The sequence below is a fragment of the Rattus norvegicus genome, chromosome 8 (assembly GCF_036323735.1).
Source record: "Rattus norvegicus strain BN/NHsdMcwi chromosome 8, GRCr8, whole genome shotgun sequence".
Taxonomy (NCBI): domain Eukaryota; kingdom Metazoa; phylum Chordata; class Mammalia; order Rodentia; family Muridae; genus Rattus; species Rattus norvegicus.
Genome location: NC_086026.1, coordinates 88,272,823 through 88,293,358, shown reverse-complemented (window position 1 = coordinate 88,293,358; position 20,536 = coordinate 88,272,823). Strand labels below are relative to the sequence as shown.

At 43.4% G+C, this 20,536-nt stretch overlaps 1 protein-coding gene and 1 pseudogene across 6 annotated transcripts in view; both read left to right on the top strand.

The window, feature by feature from the left end:
• Slc17a5 (solute carrier family 17 member 5) overlaps positions 1 to 18,862 on the top strand; it is a 35,238-nt gene extending 16,376 nt beyond the window's left edge. For 2 of the 6 annotated variants that reach the window (XM_063265784.1, XM_063265785.1), the window contains 6 exons: positions 1,831 to 1,949; positions 3,158 to 3,316; positions 6,550 to 6,682; positions 9,670 to 9,817; positions 16,239 to 16,329; positions 17,345 to 18,862. In XM_063265784.1, coding sequence (XP_063121854.1) covers positions 1,831 to 1,949; positions 3,158 to 3,316; positions 6,550 to 6,682; positions 9,670 to 9,817; positions 16,239 to 16,329; positions 17,345 to 17,482 — 788 coding nt within the window. In that variant the 3' untranslated portion in view covers positions 17,483 to 18,862. Of the gene's footprint in view, positions 1 to 1,830; positions 1,950 to 3,157; positions 3,317 to 6,549; positions 6,683 to 9,669; positions 9,836 to 16,238; positions 16,330 to 17,344 lie in introns of those variants that run through there. The other 4 variants (NM_001009713.2, XM_063265787.1, XM_063265783.1 and 1 more) reach the window with 4 other exon arrangements.
• On the top strand, positions 5,482 to 6,541 carry LOC134480122 (cytochrome c, somatic-like; annotated as a pseudogene).
• Positions 18,863 to 20,536: the final 1,674 nt, after the last annotated feature.

Below are 20,536 nucleotides of genomic sequence, written 5' to 3'. Positions count from 1 at the left end.
CAGGGGAGAGAGCACGCCCTATTTTGCTTAAGAGAAAGTATTTTCATAACCTCCAGAGAGAAACTTGTCACAGTGTGACGCTGAAGGCCAGCCACATGGTGGCTCACAACCATCTGTAATGAGATCTGATGCCCTCTTCCGGTGTGTCTGAAGATAGCTACAGTGTACTCATATACATTAAATGAATAAATCTTTTTTAAGAAAAAAACTAAATAAAAACAACAGGAAAAAAACAGCCCTAAACCCTACTCTCACTGAAAGAATCATAGCTAAACCACAGTGTTCTAAAACACAGAAAACTCCTTTCCCAGGTTTTTTTTTTTTCTTCTTTTTTTTTCAGAGCTGGGGACCGAACCCAGGGCCTTGCACTTGCTAGGCAAGCGCTCTACCACTGAGCTAAATCCCCAACCCCATTTCCCAGGTTTTTACAGCTGACAGGCTCTAGCCCAGTAGTTTAACCTGTTAGCTCTGGAACGTGCTTCTCTAGAAATTGCTGTTGAGTCCTGGCCTTTAGTGTCACACTGTGACAAGTTCCTCTCTGAGGGTTATGAAAATGTGGGTTTTGAAAATACTGTCTCTTAAGCAAAATAGGCCATGTTCTCTCCCCTGAGGAGATTAATCTTTTTCTGTTCTTTTAGTGTGAAGGCATTTCATCTCTTAAGTTGATTATCAGGATCATACATATTCTTGATAAATTATATTTTTACATAAGTATTTTCTACAGAAAATGGACCTTCAAAATGAAAGAAACAAACATCTGGAAATATGTATATATAAATATAGATGCTATAGAAATGGGTTCCTTTGTTTTGTTGGTTTGGTTTGGCGTGGTGTGGTTTGGTTTGGTTTTGAGACAGGGTTTTTGTTCTGTAGCCCTGGCTGCTCTGAAACTTGCTATGTAGACCAGGCTGGCCTCAGACTAACAGAGATCCACCTCTGTCCCCTGGGTGCCAGGATTAAAGAAGTATGCCACCACCTCCCAGCTATAAATTCGTTCTTAAGTGATCTTTCTTGTCCACAATAGACAATCCATTGGGAACAAAATGTAAATTTAAAATTCGGATCTCACAGCATGGGAAGAGATAGGAATTAGGACTAGCTATTAATTGTCACAGATTTCCTTTTTTTGTTGTTATAAAATATGTTCTGGAATTAATTATATTAGCACAGTGAAATGAGTATTAAAAATTTGTTCTGTGAACAGGATTGTTGGGGGGAGAGTGGTAATGGGGGAAGGATGGGGAGGGGAACATGCAGATAGAAAGGGAGGGGGAGGGGCTAGGGGGATGTTGGCCTGGAAACCAGGAAAGGGAATAACAATTGAAATGTGAATAAGAAATACCCAATTTAATAAAGATGGAGAAAAAAAATTTTTGTTCTGATCCAAGATGACCAAGATGGCCATGGTGGCCCTTGGGAGACTGAGATACTAAGACAGAAAGACGTAGAACAATAAAAAACCTATAGACCCTGATAAGTCTGTCTGTCTGCAGACCCTGACTGGCTAAGTCTTCAGTTCATTTCATTAGAGAGTATTGGAGGCCATGCATGGACAGACATGCCACATTCCCAGCAGGGGAAGCAGAATTGCCTCAGGTTCAGCCTGCGCTTCATACTGAATACTTCGTCAGCCAGAACTACCTAGCAAACCCTGTCTCAAATCCTTCCCCTAAATGCATAGAGTACTAGTCACTATTCCACTGAAGGGCTGAAGCTTGAAATTAAGTCTAATTTTACATCACATTTACAGATACGTAATCTTTTCAAGATGTGTACAGAATGCTGCTGATACATGCAAACTGTACTTAACTGTTATCTTTCTGGTTTAAGGTTTAGTTGGAATTGTCTGGTTTATTTTATGGATGTGGATAGTCAGTGATACACCAGAAACTCACAAGACAATCTCCCACTATGAAAAGGAATACATTGTTTCATCATTAAAAAATCAGGTATGGACTTTGACACATATTAAAGGTTGACATAACAGTTTTCCAAATAGATCTTGCTGTTGTTTGTGTCTAAGCAAATTAGGATGAACAATTGAAGTATCTAAAATACTGGCTGAGGAAGTGCAGTTCTTTCTGAACTAAAACTAATTTCTTCTCCAGGTCATGCTAGGAGCTAGGGGTGTGGTTCAGTGAGAGCATGAGCACCCAGGAGTCCATCTGAGTAGTCAGATAGCAACTGAGGACAGACAGGCAGGGAGGGTGCTGCTATTAACCCCTTGAATCGGGGAAATCTACTGCATGTGACTAACCACCATACTCCAGGCCAACACATCTATAGTAAATATTAGTAGTTTAACATCTGTTTTAGAATTGAAATGAGTATAAATAGAAATCCTCATGTCTTTTTAGTTTGAGAATTATTTTTATATTTCTAAATTATGTATATTTGTGTGTCAATATGTGCATGAGAATGGAGTTGCCCTCCAAGACCATAGGTGTCAGGTCCCCAGGAGTTACAGAAGGGTATAAGCCATTGTGCATTCTGGGGACCAAACTCTGGTCCTCTGCAAGAGAATTGTGTGCTCTCATCGGCTAAACCTTTTCTCCTACCTCATCATACGGCTTTCTTAGACCCAGTTCTTCTCCAGTTCCCCTGCGCTGAAGGCCATGTCACGTGGCTGCGTAGAAAGCCCTCACCGGGTTTCCACTCTCTGTTCCTGTTCCCTTCACTGAGACGTGATACTGCCCAGGCTAGCCTCAAAGTCTGAGCTCACATCACCCTCCAGCTGAGGCTACAGATGTGGCACCACACCCAGCTTGCCCAGCCCCTATAAACCATTTTAATATAGTGGAGACTGGATCATGAGAAACAGATCCTAGTAAGACCTTCCAGTCTCTTCACTTTCCCCTCACGCCAGCCTCCAGCTGTGATAATGACAGCATTCTCCAGAGGCATTGAAGTTTAAAGCGGCCGGGACACATGGAGCTTGGTGACATTCGTGTCTCTTCTACACTTATGCTCCTCTGATCAGTTGTAGATTCTCTAGTTAATTGTTTTGCTACTTAACATTTCACATAGTTGGTTTTCAGATCTAGAATGCACAACTAAACTTGGTGTTGTGTGCTAGGCTGAGTTTTAGCCGATGATGTGTGGTTAAGTGTTAACAGATAGATATGTAGTGTCTCCTAATTTGGCCCGTTTCCTTCAGCTTTCTTCACAGAAGGTAGTGCCATGGGTATCCATCTTGAAGTCACTGCCACTTTGGGCAATTGTAGTAGCACATTTTTCCTACAACTGGACCTTTTACACTCTACTGACGTTGTTGCCTACATATATGAAAGAAATCCTAAGGTTCAATGTTCAAGAGGTAAGAGAAAAATACCTGTCTGCTATAGATTGTATTTCAGACACACACACACTTCTTTTCTCCTTTATCAATTCTGTCATTTCTTCTGTGCTGGCTGGCTTTAGGTCTGCTTGTGACAAGCTAAGTCATTCGAGAGGCGAGAGCCTCCACTGAGAAACTGCCTCCCTAAGAGCAGGCGGTAGGAGAGCCTGTGGTGTGTGTTCTTAGTGATTGATGCGGGCAGGGACCAGCCAGTATGACTGGGGCCATCTGGGGATGGTGGACCTGTGTTCTATAAGAAAGCAGGCTGAACTCATTGATAAGTGGCTATTAGCCCAAACGCTTGAATTACCCTAGATGCATAGAACACATGAAACTCAAGACAGATGATCAAAATGTGAATGTTTCACTCATTCTTTAAAAGGGGAACAAGAATACCCTTGGCAGGGAATAGAGAGGCAAAGATTAAAACAGACGCAGAACGAACACCCATTCAGAGCCTGTCCCACATGTGACCCATGCATATACAGCCACCCAATTAGACAAGATAGATGAAGCAAAGAAGTGCAGGCCGACAGGAGCCGGGTGTAGATCGCTCCTGAGAGACACAGCCAGAATACAGCAAATACAGAGGCGAATGCCAGCAGCAAACCACTGAACTGAGAACGGGACCCCCATTGAAGGAATCAGAGAAAGAACTGGAAGAGCTTGAAGGGGCTCGAGACCCCATATGTACAACAATACCAAGCAACCAGAGCTTCCAGGGACTAAGCCCCTACCCAAAGACTATACATGGACTGACCCTGGACTCTGACCTCATAGGTAGCAATGAATATCCTAGTAAGAGCACCAGTGGAAGGGGAAGCCCTGGGTCCTGCTAAGACTGAACCCCCAGTGAACTAGATTATTGGGGGGAGGGCGGCAATGGGGGAGGAAGAGGAGGGGAGAGGGGGATGTTTGCCCGGAAACCGGGAAAGGGAATAACACTCGAAGTGTATATAAGAAATACTCAAGTTAATAAAAAAAAAAAAAGAAAGAAAGAAAGAAAGCAGGCTGAGCAACCCATGGGAAGAAGCCAGTGAACAGCATCCCTCCATGGCCTCTGCATCAGCTCCTTTCCTCCCCAAGCTGCTTCTGGTCATGGTGCTGCGTCACAGCGATGCTGACCCTCACTGAGATACCTGTCGATCGTGTTCTGCTGTGCTAATCTTTTCGGTTTTTTTGTTGTTTGTTTTTTCTCTTTGTTTTGTTGTTGTTGTTTATTGTTTTTTTTTCTTTTCTTTTTTTCGGAGCTGGGGACCGAACCCAGGGCCTAAACCACTGAGCTAAATCCCCAACCCCTTATTGTTTATTTTTTAAGACTGGGTTTTCTGGCTGTCCAGGAACTCACTCCATAGACCATGCTAGCCTTGAACTCACAGAGACCCAGCAGGGTCCAGCTTGCTATACTAAGTTTTCTCCTACCACACGTGTTGTGTGTGTGTGTGTGTGTGTGTGTGTGTGTGTGTGTGTGCGCGCATGTGCAAGAAAGAGAGACAGACAGACAGACAGACACAGACCCTGAGACTCTATGGGACTAGGGTTTGAAAATAAATCTGTAGCTGCATAAAAACACAGTTCAAACCGACCTTTTCCTTAAAATCAACATATTCATGAAACTCATGAGATGGCCTTTGCTCACAACAGGGCTTAGAGAAGGGCTTAGAGAATAGGGCTGAGAAACGTGCAAAATTGTATTTTAAAACTTTAAAGCGGGGAGGGGGATGTTTGCCCGGAAACCGGGAAAGGGAATAACACTCGAAATGTATATAAGAAATACTCAAGTTAATAAAAAAAAATAAATAAAATTAAAAAAAAAAACAAAAAAACTTTAAAGTGGGCTGGAGTGATGGCTCAGTAGTTGAGAGCACTGACTACTCTTCCAGAGGTCCTGAATTCAAATCCCAGCAACCACATGGTGGCTCACAACCATCTGTAATGAAATCCGATGCCCTCTTCTGGTGTGTCTGAAGACAGCTACAGTGTGCATATACATTAAATAAATAAATAAATCTTAAAAAAAAAAAACCTTTAAAGTACTGACACGGGTACATAGGCGCTGGCCAGCGTGTCCTTGGACTAGAGAGCAGGACGTCTATCTAAGAGTCTGAATGTTTGTGGTGTTGACCAGCCCGAAACGAATTTAAAATGGTGATGTTGAGAAAGGCAAGAAGATTTTTGTTCAGAAGTGTGTCACACTGTGAAAAGAGAGGCAAGCATGAGACTGGACCAAATCTCCATGGTCCGTTTGGGCAGAGAATAGGTCAGGCTGCTGGAGTCTGTTATACAGACGCCAACAAGAACAAAGTTATTACCTGGGAAGAGAATACCCTGAGGGAGTATTTGGAGGATCCCAAAAAGTACATCCCTGGAACAAAAATGATCTTCGCTGGAATTAAGAAGAAGGGAGAAAGGGCAGACCTAATAGCTTAACTTAAAAAGGCTACTCATGGGGCTGGAGAGATGGCTCAGTGGTTAAGAGCACCCGACTGCTTTTCCAGGGGTCCTGAGTTCAATTCCCAGCAACCACTTGGTGGCTCACAACCATCTGTAAAGAGATCGGATGCCCTCTTCTAGTGTGTGGGCATCTATACAGCTACAGTGAACTTATATATAATAAATAAATAAATCTTTTTTTTTAAAAAAAAAGGCTACTCATGAGTAATTCTACTGCCTTATTTATTACAAAACAAATGTCTCATGGCTTTTAATGTATACCATAATTTAATTCATACACCAAATTCAGATCACAGATGGCTAACAATGTTTTTGTTGGATAGTCCTGCATTAAGTAAAACTGACTTGTAAAAACAAACAAAAAAACCTTTAAAGTAGCAGGCGTGGCGGCGTATTCCTTTAATCCCAGCACTCAGGGGATACATGGATCTCTGTGAGTTTGAGGCCAGCCTGGTCTGCAGAGTGAGGTCCAAGACAGTCAGGGCTACACAGAGAAACCTTGTCTTGAAAAGCCAAAACAAACAAACAAAAAAGGTAGCATTCAGGAAGACCTGCAGGCTGCACTGTTTCCCCGTGAGACCGGCTCTTACAGGGATGAGTCAGGCTGTCCCATGATCACTGCAAATGCTAATCATATATGTGTGACATATGGACATCAGCACGTTGCTCCACTATGTCTGCTGTTTTCAAGTGGTCAGGGTTGGCTGCAGCCCATATGTTCTACCATACTTAATCCCGAATCTCCTTCCCTCTTCCAGAACGGGTTTTTATCTGCATTGCCCTATTTTGGCTGTTGGTTATGCATGATTGTCTGTGGTCAAGCCGCTGATTATTTAAGAGTCAAGTGGAATTTTTCAACCATAAGCGTTCGGAGAATTTTTTCCCTCATAGGTAAGTGAGATGAGCCAACTTTTGTTTTGTTTCCCAGTCATCCACATAGCACTCTAAATCCTTTGCCTCTGATCACAAAAATGGGAGCTTTCCCCACACGCAACCAGTTTCGAAGCACACAAGCTGGGTGAAACAGCTAAGTCTCACAAGACTAGCCTCTCCCACCTTAGAGTCTAGTCACATGAACCAGGCTGTGACCTACACGTTTAACTGGCTTAACTATTAATTAGGCTCCCATGGCCTGTCCTCCAGCTCCACTCATTTGCTAGACTGACTCACAGAAGTCAGGGCACACACTTTATTTCTGACTACTCACTTGTTATAGAGGATGTTACAAGGGGATAAATAGCCAGATAGAAAAATGGCACCACCAGGAGTTCTGCTGCTGGGAAGCTCACCTAGATCTCATCACTGCCCTGAGTACTGAAGGTACAAGCATGGTTACTTGGTTAGTTGGCAGTATAGATGCTTGCTTCTAAGACAGATTCTCCATGCTGTGCTACCTGGGTTTGGCTTCAACTCACACACTCCCTACTCCGACTGTCAAGAGCTGGGATTACAGACCTGGACCACCACACCCAAGCCAAACCTTGTCCTTTTGAGATTCTGAGGGGGCTTCATTATGCCAGCAGGACTGAGTAAATCATTGGTCATTGCGGTCCACTCAACCTTCAGGCCCATTCAACCATCGCCCCCTCAGAGACTGGTACCAGTTAACAATGTGCACACATACTGTAGTCCCGATGCTGGGGAACCTGAGGCCAGGAGTTCCAGCCAGACTGGGCAACATAATGAGACTCCATCTCAAAAAGACAGAGAAACTGAGAGCCAGGCCTGGTGACAGACACATCCCTAAGATCCCGGCACTTGAGAGTAGAGCCAGGAGCATCAGAGATTCAGGGTCTTCTGGTACATAACTAGTTTGAGGCCAGGTTGGGCCCCTCAGATGATGTCTCAAAATACTGGGACAAATGCACTCTCTAAGGCCACTGGTCCCCGTGTCACCAGTCATCTTATTAGCAAACAAAAGACAATCCTAGTCACTCCAGAAATCCCAGAGGCATGAGGGCTCTGTACCAAAAACCGGAGTGGAGAGCAAGAAGGCAGCAAAAGAGAATAAACCTTTACCTTGTTCACAGATGGACCCTGACTTCGCTTCCCACAACCACCACTGCCTGGAACCCCACCTACAGAGCGCCTGACACCTTTGTCTGGCCTCTCCAGGTGCCAGGGAGTACATCGAACAGACATGATAAAAACACGCTCTAAGTAAATTTCATCAGTGCACGCCGGTATATTCCCCTAATTCCAGTTCTTGGGAGGCAGAGGCAGGCAGGCCTCTATGACAGGCCAGCCTGCTCTATATAATAAGTTGTACACCAGAACTACATAGTAAGAGTCTGTCTAAGTAAATAAATGTAAATTTGGGGCTCAGCCATTAAGAGAACTGGCTGCTCTCACAGAGAACACAGCTTCAGTTCCCAGAACCCACACAGCAGTTTACGACTGTCTGTGACTACAGTTCCATGGAATATGAGGCCCTCCTCTAGCTCCACAGGCACTGGACAGACATGTGGTGCACAGACATACACACACAAGTAAAACACCCATGTGTTGTTGTAATAATATAAAAAATAAAATGCTGTCTTTTATCGCGCTCTAGATCCAGCAGCCCAGTGCCCCAAGATATCTGCTGGCTATCTTGCCAGAAGCATGCATTCCAATTCTGTGGCGATCCAGACCGGCCACCCCACACTCCCTTACACTTAAATATACACATAAAAGAACACACAACACAATAACCTTTGACCCAATTGGTAAGATATACTTGCCCACCTAAACATACAAAGCCCAATACATATCCATCCCTTAAGAACATTCGTGACAACCTGTAAAGGTACAGCGTAGAATCTTAATGTCACCCGCCATATTGTCCTGCCACGGCTTCTCTCTCTCCCTCCGGTCTCTTCCTCCTTTCCTTTCCAGTCTCCTCCTCTTCCTTCTAACTTCTCTCCTGCCCATCCTTCCTTCTCCTCCAATGACAGGCCTCCTTCTATTCTGTACCTGCCCTTCACCTGTATTTTACAGATTCAATGGAGAGAAGGTTCTGGTGAGTCCTGAGTAGTGACTAGGCAGCTGTCCTTGGGGCAGTGGAATTAGCATCAAAATACAGATAACTCCAGGGCAAACCATGACACCCATTTTTTAAAACTGTATGGTGAAAAGACCCATTCTAGGGAAATTCTTCAGACACCTGCTGAGCCCACACCAGGAGTTGCTACTACTCTGACTTTGATCATCTGTAAAGGAAATAATTTCCCTTTGGGTTCAATCTGATCTTTTTTCTCCCATGGACCTGCTGTGTGTAATAATATGCATTTTGTTATCAACTCCTAGAACCAAGATGGATCAGATTTCTAACTACATCCAACAAAGTTTATTATTTTTGTAAGATTTGTATGTCTGTCTGTCTGTGTGCTCTCGTGCATGCATGCAGGGCCATTGCAAAAGCCAACGGACCATCCTGGAGCTGGGATGACAGATGGTTGTGAGCCACCCAACCACCCATGAGTCCTCTGGAAGAGCAGGAAGCACTCTTAGCTACTGAGGCATCTCCAGCCCCCAATCGAGTTCATTGTATAATTTATTTATTTTAATGATAGGCCCTTTAGTCACAGTCTGTATCATCTGTTGCTTCTCCCTTCCACTCTGATTTCAGTCTTTGTGTCCTTGGTGGTGAGCTCTGTAGATGCCGACTGAGTTCCTATCACATGCAGATTGAAGAGCACAGCACTGGGAGGGTTTCCTTTTCTGATTACATGAGTTATATCCCGTTTCCTGCCAGGCTCTCTAGTGAGAAGACACTTTAGTCTTCCAGGCAGTTCAGTGTTTGTACAGTAGGTGGCAGCACTGTCCAGTTCGGGGTTTTAAATTGAGCAACTACCATAAATGGCGCTTCTTTTTCTCTTACACCTCTATAACTCCAGGAATGGTTGGCCCTGCAGTTTTCCTAGTCGCGGCTGGATTTATAGGCTGTGACTATTCTTTGGCTGTTGCATTCCTAACCATATCCACGACGCTGGGAGGCTTCGCCTCTTCTGGATTTAGCATCAACCATCTGGATATCGCCCCTTCGTGAGTACAAGCCCAGAGGTGTGCTGGGAATGGCTACAGTCTCTTTTCTTATAGTCATAGTAAGACATAGATAACGGGGCTGGAGAGATGGCTCAGCGGTTAAGAGCACTGACTGCTCTTCCAGAGGTCCTGAGTTCAAATCCCAGCAACCACATGGTGGCTCACAACCATCTGTAATGGGATCTGATGCCCTCTTCCGGTATGTCTGAAGACAGCTACAGTGTACTCATATATAATAAATAAATAAATCTTAAAAAAAAAAAGACATAGATAACGTAAAACTTGCCACTTGAGCCGTTGTTAAGTGCAGGTCGGTGTACACACTACCGTTTGCAGCCATTGCACCTGCAATGTTCCGGGGCTTAGTGGAACATGTCCATAATCCTAGTATTCAAAAGGATGACAGGTTGGAACCAGCCTGGCCTACAGAGTGTAAGCCTGTTTCATAAAAGCAGAAAAACCATGGCTGGGACATTTAAATAACACAGAAGTCTGAAGAAACAGTGCAAAGAAGTTAGCCAAGCAAAAGGAATTGTGTATCAGCTGGGTGTGGTGGCACACACTTTTAGTCACAGCCGGCAAGAAGCAGAGGCAGGTAGATCCTTGAGTTCAAGGTCAGCCTGTTCTACAGAATGAGTTTCAGGACAGCCAACGCTACACAGAGAAGCCCTGTCTCAAAGGGGGAAAAAGCAAAAGGAAAAGAAATGAAGAAAAGAAAGAGTATATGTAGAGGTCGGGGACATAATTAAGTGGTGGAACATTTTCCTCACTAAGAATGAATCCTAGGGGGGCTGGGGATTTAGCTCAGTGGTAGAGCGCTTACCTAGGAAGCGCAAGGCCCTGGGTTCGGTCCCCAGCTCCGAAAAAAAGAACCAAAAAAAAAAAAAAAAAAAAAGAATGAATCCTAGGGTTGTTGGTTCCCAGCGCCACAAAACAGCGCAAAGGGCTAGTATTCTAAACAGGAATTTATAGGAGAGGTGTCCTGTTATGTCAATGTCATATAACAAAAGAGGCTTAAGCAAATGAACCTCATATTCCATCTAGTTCTGGGACATGTATTATGAGAAAAACATTGTATTGTTTTGTTTTAAGATAAAAGAAACCTAACCCAAGCATGTCGATATGCTCACAAAAGAAAGCCAGTGAAATTATATATATATATATATATATATATATATATATATAGAGAGAGAGAGAGAGAGAGAGAGAGAGAGAGAGAGAGAGAGAGAGAGAGTTGAACCTAGCACTTTACACACACTCTATCCCTTAGCCATAGAGAAGGAAGAAGAAAGTAATGGGCTCCAGTTCTTCTGTGCTCCTCCTCTACAAAGGTGCTACGGGTGAGCCCGAGGGCATCCAGAGGCCAGAGAGCACCAGGGGACACTGTTCCACTTCCCCTGGATCTTTTGAGCCTTGAGCCCCGATCTTGGCTAGGCTCAAAGCCAGCAAACCCCCAAGCAGTCTTGCTTTATCCATTCTCTGTGAGGCTGGAGTTATCGGCATTTTCAGGGATGCCTTGCATGTCTTATCTCATGGACACTGAGATTCTAATTCTCATCCTCACGGCAGCCCAGCAAAGTGCTTATAAACCACTCATAGTTTTCCCAATAGACAGGCAGTATTCCTGTTAACATGAAATGTGTGCATGATGGTATTATCCAAGTCCTTCAATTTTAAAACAGGCTAGCCTCAAACTTGTATCAGTCCCCCACCTCCACACCCTGCTTGCTGGGATGACAGATATGCACCGCTGTGGATGAAACCACGATTTACCTATGGTTAGTTATGGTGCCGGGAACTTACAGATTTCTCAGTTGCTATGTCCACAAGCATCTCACACTCTAGTACCAGAAAATACTGACTGAATCTGTGCAGCGTGTTTTCTCACCTGTAGGCGTCCGTCTTCAATGGCACTTCCTGGCCAAGGGGAGTATAATACTTGAATGGGCGTCTTGGTGCTGACATTTAGGATTTCACAGCGTCCGTCTGTACTTACGATCTGTCAGTGGAAAGCCCTGGCAGCATTGCAGCTGGTTCCTCCTCCTGCCAAGGTGCTAATGGTTTAAAAAAAGAGAAGGAGAGAGGTCCTGCCAAGCTTGGTTAATTTAAGCTGTACTCCCTGAGGGGAACGAGCCAAAAAGATCTTGGCTTGGTTATTATATGGTTTGTATATGGGCTGCAAGTGTAAAAATATGGATGTTTGTAGATGTCTGAAAAAAGGCACAGCAGAATTTTTATTATTATTGCTATTATTATTACTATTACTATTACTATTAAGGAGTCTTTCCATTTAAAATAAGAAAGCTATTTCAGATCAGTAGCTGACAGCCTAAATGCCAAGGGTCCTAGTAGAAGTTGCAGCTTCTCACAGTAGGACTGCATGAACTACTGAAACATTTCTTTCATTTGGGCCAGGAATTTGCTCTCCAGTCCTCGTGGTCACCTATGTAAATCACTGGAGCTCCTGCAGGACTTTGCAGCTGTATAGGTGAACATCATGAAAATGTGCTCACAGGCCATCTTGGGGGAACCACAATTAGCTGAAACCCTCCACCTTCCTTTATTTCTTTAACAAAGCATCGAACTTAATTCAAGGAGCCCTCTAAAATCCAGACTGTAGATCATGTACCTGGGAGGGACACAGGATTACATTAAATAATACATCATCAGGGGAATCTGTAAAAGCCAGAGAAAAAAACACATGTAACCTCAGTAGAGAAAGAGAATCGTTTATAGAATGAACTGCTTCATACAACAGTTGGTAGTTAGTCAGCAGCCTATGTAATCAAAAAAAATGTTTATGGCTGTGTATGATGATATACACCTGTAACCCCAGCACTCAAGAGGCAGAAACAGAAATGGAGAGTTCCCAGCCAGCCTCATCTGCCTCAGAATTTAATAATGAGAGGGCTTGAGGCCTGGCTCAGTGGTTAAGAATGCTTGTTCTGCAAAGGACCTGGATTCACTTCAAAGAACCATCCATAACTACCGTTCCTGGGGATCTGACTCCCACTTCTGACCTCATGGACACATAGTAGATACACATGCAGGCAAAACATTCATATAAAATATAGATTAACTTTTCAAAAAGAATACAGTAATAGGGTATCCCTGGAACTGTTCCCATCCAGAAGTCTCCCTCACATTTTCATATACACTTACTGCTCTTACATCAGACCCAGAATCAGTTCCCTTCACCCACATCAGGAGGTTCACAACCAGCTGAGATTAGTTCCAGAGGAGTCAAGACATTCTGTCCCACATCAGGCACCTGTACACATGTGGAACACACAAACTCATACAAGCACACACACACACACACACACACACACACACACACACAAATTTTAAAATATATATTTTAAAATAATAAAATGCATTTGCTCTGCTCAAAATAATAAGAGGAAAACGTTTATAGCAGTAAACTTTATTGATGAAGTACTAGATACATGGTTTCACTTTGGGAAAATTCAGCAAGTTATATATTGATAGATTATGTTTTTCATATGTGTATTATGTGGTGGTCATCTTAGTCCTGGTGGTGGTTGATCTCGTTAGCCCAAACTCAGATTAATGAGGTGCTAGTAATCAAGCCCAGTGCTTTGACATGCTAGCTAAGCTTTGTACCAACTAAGCTATGTCCCCTGAGTCACTTGAAAGGAATTTTTTTTTTTTAAGTAAAATCTGGTGGAGTAAGAGGTAGAGAGCTCAGCAGTTAAGAGCACTGGCCAGGGGGCTGGAGAGATGGCTCAGCGGTTAAGAGCACTGACTGCTCTTCCAGAGGTCCTGAGTTCAACTCCCAGCAACCACATGGTGGCTCACAACCATCTGTAATGGGATCCGATGCCCTCTTCTGGTGTGTCTGACAGCTACAATGTACTCACATACATAAAACACGTTAAAAATTAAAAAAAAAAAAAAAAGAGCACTGGCCACTCTTCCAGAGCTTCTGAGTTAAATAAATTTCCCGCACCCACATGTCAGTTCATAATCTGATGCCCTCTTCTGGTCTGCAGACAAACATGTGGACAAAGAGACTATATACATAAAACCATAAATCCTTTTTTAAAAAAATCTGGTGCCATATATGGGAACAGCTGTCTACATGAGACAGTAAACAGTCTGCTGTCCACTGGCCCAGGGTCACATACCATGAATGGTGGAGCTAGCAGGCATATTTGTGTTCCTACTTATAGTAGGCTCTTCAGTCACTACGAATCCTTAGTTCTTCATAGGACAGAAATCCAGGAAGGCCTTGTCCAGCCTTCTTTAGTCTACGTTTCTTAAATACAGCATATTGAACAACAGGACACAATTGGTTTAGGGTTTTAGGTTTTGGGGGGTTTTTTGTGACAGAATCCTGGGATTTTCTATGTAGACCAGGCTAGCCTTAAACTCAGAGATCCTCCTGCCTCTGCCCTCCAAGTGCTGGGATTAAGGTTTGTATCGAAGCATTGATGAAAATATCTGATTCCAGGGGAGGGGCTGTGTGAGAGGGAGGACTACAATCAGGGTGTAAAGTGAATCAATCAATAATCAATAAATGGAAAATTTTTAAAACAGGAAAAACAACAACAAAAAGAATATCTGATTCCCTAAGATTTACCCTTAAAATAAATCTCTGCATTTGAGAAAGTTTCCCCAGCTTATTAAAAAGTCTGTCTGCCAATGTATAGAGTAGACCTAACATGAGTACTAGGACAATGTGTGAAGATTTACATGTCAGCAAATATGTAATTAGTGAAACAAGTGAGTTGCGAAATTGTATATTTAATGTGATCTCATGTCTAATTACATACTTGGAAATATAAGCACACACCAGTAATGAGTATATTTACCAAGGTGCTAATTAGATGGTTATCTCTAAATGAAAGAATTATAGACTTTTACTTTCTTAATTTTTTTTCTTGTCTATATAATTTTCAAATTTTTTAATTAAGAAAACTGTTGAAATTGTTCTGTAGCACTGGGCGGTGATGGCGCATGTCTCTGATCCCAGCACACAAGAGGCAGAGTGGGCGGATAAGGCCAGCTTGCTACAGAGCTACAGAGAAACCCTGTCTCAAAAAAAAAAAAAAAAAAAGAAAAGAAAAGAAGGAAGGAAGGAAGGAGAGAAAGAAGAAAAGAAATGGTTCCATGGGTAAAAAGCTTGCCACTAAGCATGGTGACCTGAATTTGAGCCCTGAAACACACATGGTAGAAAGAGAGAACCAAGTCCCAAAAGTTGCCCTCTGACCCAAGCTAGCATGATGTGGCGTACACACACATGTGCATGCACACACACACACACACACGCACACGCACACAAATATAAATTTTAAATTTTTTAAATTCAGTTTTGTCACAGGAAGTAGCTTTTTAGATGCTAGAGACTGAAGGAATGCAGGACCCTGGAATGCAGGACCCTGGAATGCAGGACACTGGAATGCAGGACCCTGGAATGCAGGACCCTGGAATGCAGGACCCTGGAATGCAGGACCCTGGAATGCAGGACACTGCACAAGGGCTCTGCCGCACCCCCAACACATGATTTGTTCCTTTCTTGGTTTAAAATAGGATATTAGGGAGCCCAGGCTAACCTCAAACTTGATAGGTAGCCAAGGCTTGCCTTACACTCTTGATCCTCCCGACCTTCCTCTCTCTTCACCTCGCTATTGCTGGGGTTAAAGGTGTGCCCCTCCATGCCACACTGTGTCCCACTGTGCCCCCACCATGCCCCAATACAAAGTTTTCTCTTTTAAGCTCCTGATAGATCCAGAGACGAGGTTAACAAAGTTCTCTAATAAGAGGAATCATATTAGCAGACCTGTTACCACAAGTGCTGTTTTATGGGCCTTTCTGGTCATTTATTTTTATTTCTAACCCAGTGTAGCCAATCTTACAAAAGGCTCTGCCACTGACCCACCTTGCCTCTAAGGTTGATTTCTTTGCTCAGGCACAGGTCCCCCTGGACTTTATCTAACTACAGACAGACAATGGTAGTTCTTGCCTTTAATCCCAACACTCGTAAGGCAGAGGCAGGCAGATCTCTGTGAGTCTTAGGCAAGCCTTGTTTACAGTAATGAGTCCCAGAACACAGAGAGACCCTGTCTCATGAAAGAAAGAAGGAAAGGAAAGAAAAGAAAAACTACATGCAAGGTTTTTCGTTTTTCGTTTTTGTTTTTTTTTGTTTTTTTTTTTTTTTTTTTTTTTTTTGGTTCTTTTTTTTTCCGGAACTGGGGACCGAACCCAGGGCCTTGCGCTTCCTAGGCAAGCGCTCTACCACTGAGCTAAATCCCCAACCCCAGGTTTTTCCAAATATAAAATCCTGTGAGTCATTTCATAGAGACAGAATGTCTCAGCACAGGCCGAGAATGGAGGAGTGTCTGTAAAAGGAGCTACCCTTTAACACAAGCCTCCCTCCGGGAAACTCTCTCCCCAGGTATGCCGGCATCCTCCTGGGCATCACAAACACGTTTGCCACCATTCCCGGAATGATTGGGCCCATCATTGCTAAAAGTCTGACCCCTGATGTAAGTAGAAATTTGGCTTTTAAACTAAAAATATTTGGAAGTTTCACATCTGTGTCAGATTGAGTTTACTGTAATGATAAAATTATGAGTTTTTTTTTTAATGTTTATTTGGATGTTTTGTCTGAATATTATGTCAGTTTATGACTAAACTGAATGTTTGCAGTGCCCAAAAGAGCCTAAAGAGGGCCTCGGGCTCTATCGGTGTTAGGCAGCATGTGAGTGCTTGTTAGCCATTGTGTAGGTTCTAGAAACCAAACCCAGGTTTGCTACACAGGAAGAGTGAATGTTCTTAAGCACTGAGCCAACCATCCTGACTTTTATGAAATTTTTTGTGTCAAAAATATAAAGTAAAATAAAGTTGATGGTGAAAGCTGCTGCTTTATTGGGTGGGACTGTGAGTCAGTGATTGGAAAAGGACGTGCCTTAGTGACTACAGAAGTGTACTGTGTGCACGTTAGAGGAGGTTCCTAGAGGAATGCAGGAAACCCTGGGTTTGATTCCCAGCATAAAACTGGGCATAATGGAGCAGTTATAATATCCGTAATCTCAGCACAAGAGAAAAAAAGCATACTGCTTTCAGAGAACACTGTTTGGGGGTTAGGCAGAAGGGTGGAATTAAATGAAAATCTTCAGCCTGGGGCTCAGTACATTGACCAGGCCAGCTATGGAGACAGTGCTGGCTCATCAAGGTGGTTCAGTGGGTAGAGGCACCTGCCCCAATGCCTGAGTCCATCCATCCCTCACCACTGAGGGCAGCAGCCATTAGCTTTGTCTGGGCTTTTTATAGAAACAGCGTCATCAGCCTGCACTCTGTTGCTCATGTCTGTATTAGCCGGCTCGCCCTCATGGTCAGTTGATAGTGGACTGAAGAAACGTTTCACACCAGTCCTCCACTGACAGGTTTTGCTTTGCTCCAAGCACAGACATTTGTGAATATTTCTATTCTCACAGCCTTGGAATTGCATCCTTTTTATACAAACATTTTTTTCCCTTCGCCTCCTCTTTCCTTGTCCAGAACACTATTAAGGAATGGCAGACTGTCTTCTGTATCGCTGCTGCTATTAACGTGTTCGGCGCCATTTTCTTCACACTGTTTGCCAAAGGAGAGGTGCAGAACTGGGCTCTCAGTGACCACCACGGACACGGAAACTGAAGACGACAATAATTAATATATTTTTATTTATCATGGAAACTGAAAGTGCCTTTGATTGCATAATAAGCATTCTATGTGAGGAAAAAATAGTACTTATATTTGTAAGGTAATCATGAAATGTTACTGGTTCCAAGATCATTTAAAATGAGCTGGTTTTAATTATCACTAATATATCTGCCAGACCTTACACTTGGGTTCACACACCAGGCTGCAAGTAAGGCAGCATAATAAAAAGGTAAGGGCGTAGGAAATGAAGCTGAAGTGGAACACACACACACACACACACACACACACACACACACTTGTTTAATTAAATTAGATAAATCGTCTCAGCTCTTGCTAAATACCTGTTTTTGTCTACCTCCCTTATAAAAAATGGTTGCCAACTCTCCCTAACACATAGATCTCAATAACATCTCCGTAAAGCTGCCAGCCACAGTAAGAGTTGGCCTGGTACCCGCACTGAAGGCCCCGTGCCCAGGCAGCTGCCAAGCACCCCCTCCCTGACCGCAGGGCTGGAATGCCCAGCACTCATGGGGTGGCTTCCAAGTGCAGGGCCAGTGACAGCATTTGGCTGACACTCTTCCCCCGTGGCTGTTAAAGTGTAGATAAAGCCCTAAGTGGACTGGAGCGGTGGGATCCCCAGCTACTGTCTTGACACTGCCAGCCAGCCTTGGCAGCACCCAGGCCTGCTACTGGAAGGTGATCTACAAAGCAGAATCGTGATACCCAGTCAATCACAGAGAACATCCTCGATAAAATGACTGCTATGTGAGTCAGAATAAATGTTCACATGCAGGTTTTTCTGGCTACGTTAGAACTTATTTAAATGTCTTTCCCTCAGTCTGTCTTGATTTATGCTTCTGGTCACAGTTTAAAGTGACTTTCAGGGCCAGGGGTTTGGCTCAGTGGTAGAACACTTACATAGGACTGTGGTCTGTCCAACAGCAAAATGGAGGTAAATGACTGGGCACCCAAAGCTGGTAAATCATGCAGCTTCCTCTGACCAGAGTTTCCTGGTTGTTAGGCATACTGTAAGAGGTCCCTGGTCTGTGTGGTGGCTCATGCCTTTAATCCCAGAACTTGGGAGGCAGGGGCAACTTCAAGACCAGTCTGGTCTATAAAGGGAGTTCCAGGACTGCCCGAGCTGTTACTCAAAAAAAAAAAAAAAAAAGAAAGAAAAAAACAATCCAAGGATTGAACACCTGCCAGATGTTTTGTTGTATGTGTTCAACACTTATCTGTAGCATTTTAACTAATGAATGTTAATGTATGATGTAAATACATTTATATAAATTTGTTTTTAATTTGTAAATAGAGTATTAAGTTGCCATGTGACTTTTTTTTATAAATCATCAAAATAAATCCTTTTGCATTAAATTTTTGTGCTTCTAATTTATTTTATTTTATGTGTATGATGTTTTGCCTACAGGTACATTTGTACAACATCTTCATTCTTTGCTTCCCAAGGAGGCCAGAAATGATCATCAGCTCCCCAAGAACACAGTTATAGTTAGGTATGGGCTGCCATGTGGGGGCTGGGAATTAAACCCAGTCCCTCTACTAGACCAGCCAGTGCCTCTAATGTCTGAGCCATCAGATCCCTCTGCGGTCATCTTTGTATCCCACTGTTCTGTCCACAGTGACAGTTTTACATCTTTTCTGCTTCCTCTGGAAACCATCCTTCCAGCTTCAAACGCATCTCTGCTCCAACCTGGGACATCGTCAGAAATCTCCAATCTCCCTGGAGACGCAGCACATGGGACACTAGCTGGACGCTCCGGAGAACCAAGGTTTATCCAGACAACTGTTGAGGGGGTCTCTATTGCCAACTTTCTGCCCTCCCTTCCTAGTTCTAAAAATGAGTCCAACCTTCTCTCTGAAGAACCTGCCAGCTACCGGGCTTGGTGGTGCACAGTTTTAATCCCAACACCAGCCTGGTCTACAGAGTGAGTTGCAGTGAGTTGCAGGACAGAAACCCTGTCTCAAGGAAGAGAGAGAGAGAGCGAGAGGAGACAGCATGCACCAGGGTGACACACCTGGGATCCCAGTATTCTGCAGGTTGGTTGAAGCAAAAGAATCTTGAGTTCAAGGCCAGACAATGCTACATATTAAGTACATATTAAGGCCCTGTCTCCAAATATATATATATATATATATATATATATATATATATATATATATATATATATATATCTTCCTCACCAACTGATCCTTCCCCACCTTGTCCAAGGACCGACTTTAATAATTCTTCTTTCATTTGCTGACTCTATCACTGATTCTTCCTCTTTTCTACCTCAAAAATAATTACAGGCCCTCTCTAGATTTGAAATAAAAATAACATGTCCTGGAAACATAAGAAATCTATTTGCAGAATATCTCTAAATAACAGGAAAGAAGAAATTATGGCTACCTGTGTGGAGAGAGGATAGGCCACTAGGCTTCACAGACTGCATTTAAAAAGCAAACTGTGGGACTGGAGAGATGGCTTAGCAGTTGAGAACATTTGCTGCTCTTCCAGAGAGCCCATGTTCAATTCCCCATACCCACAGGGCAGCTCACAACCATCTGTAACGTCATTTCCAGAGGATCTGACACCCTCACACAGACATACATGTAGGCAAAACACTAATGCAAGTCTGAAGTTTTGTTTTGTTTTGTTTTGTTTTGTTTTTTTACCTTTTTGCCAATCCTACGAATCTGTGGCCAGGGCTGGACGTAGCTCACTGGTGGATCACTTGCCTCGCATGTACAACACCCTGCCTCCATCCCCAGCAACACAGAAATAAATGCCTAAAAGCTGTGACTTTGGTTCCCACTGGAATGGATAAGGATTGGTCTAGCCCGGTGTGAGAAGCACAGCCTTCGGTAGGTTTATCTCTGGGAGGTTTAGGCTAGCCTGAAACATCGTAAGATGCAAGACAGCCGAGCTACAAAAGAGACTGAGACCTTGTCTCAAGCAACAGAAACCCGTGAAAGTGACAAATATTAGGTTTCTGTTTTGTTGTTTGTTTTGTTTGTTTTTTCCCATGGGAAGGGATGTTTCTTTGGTTT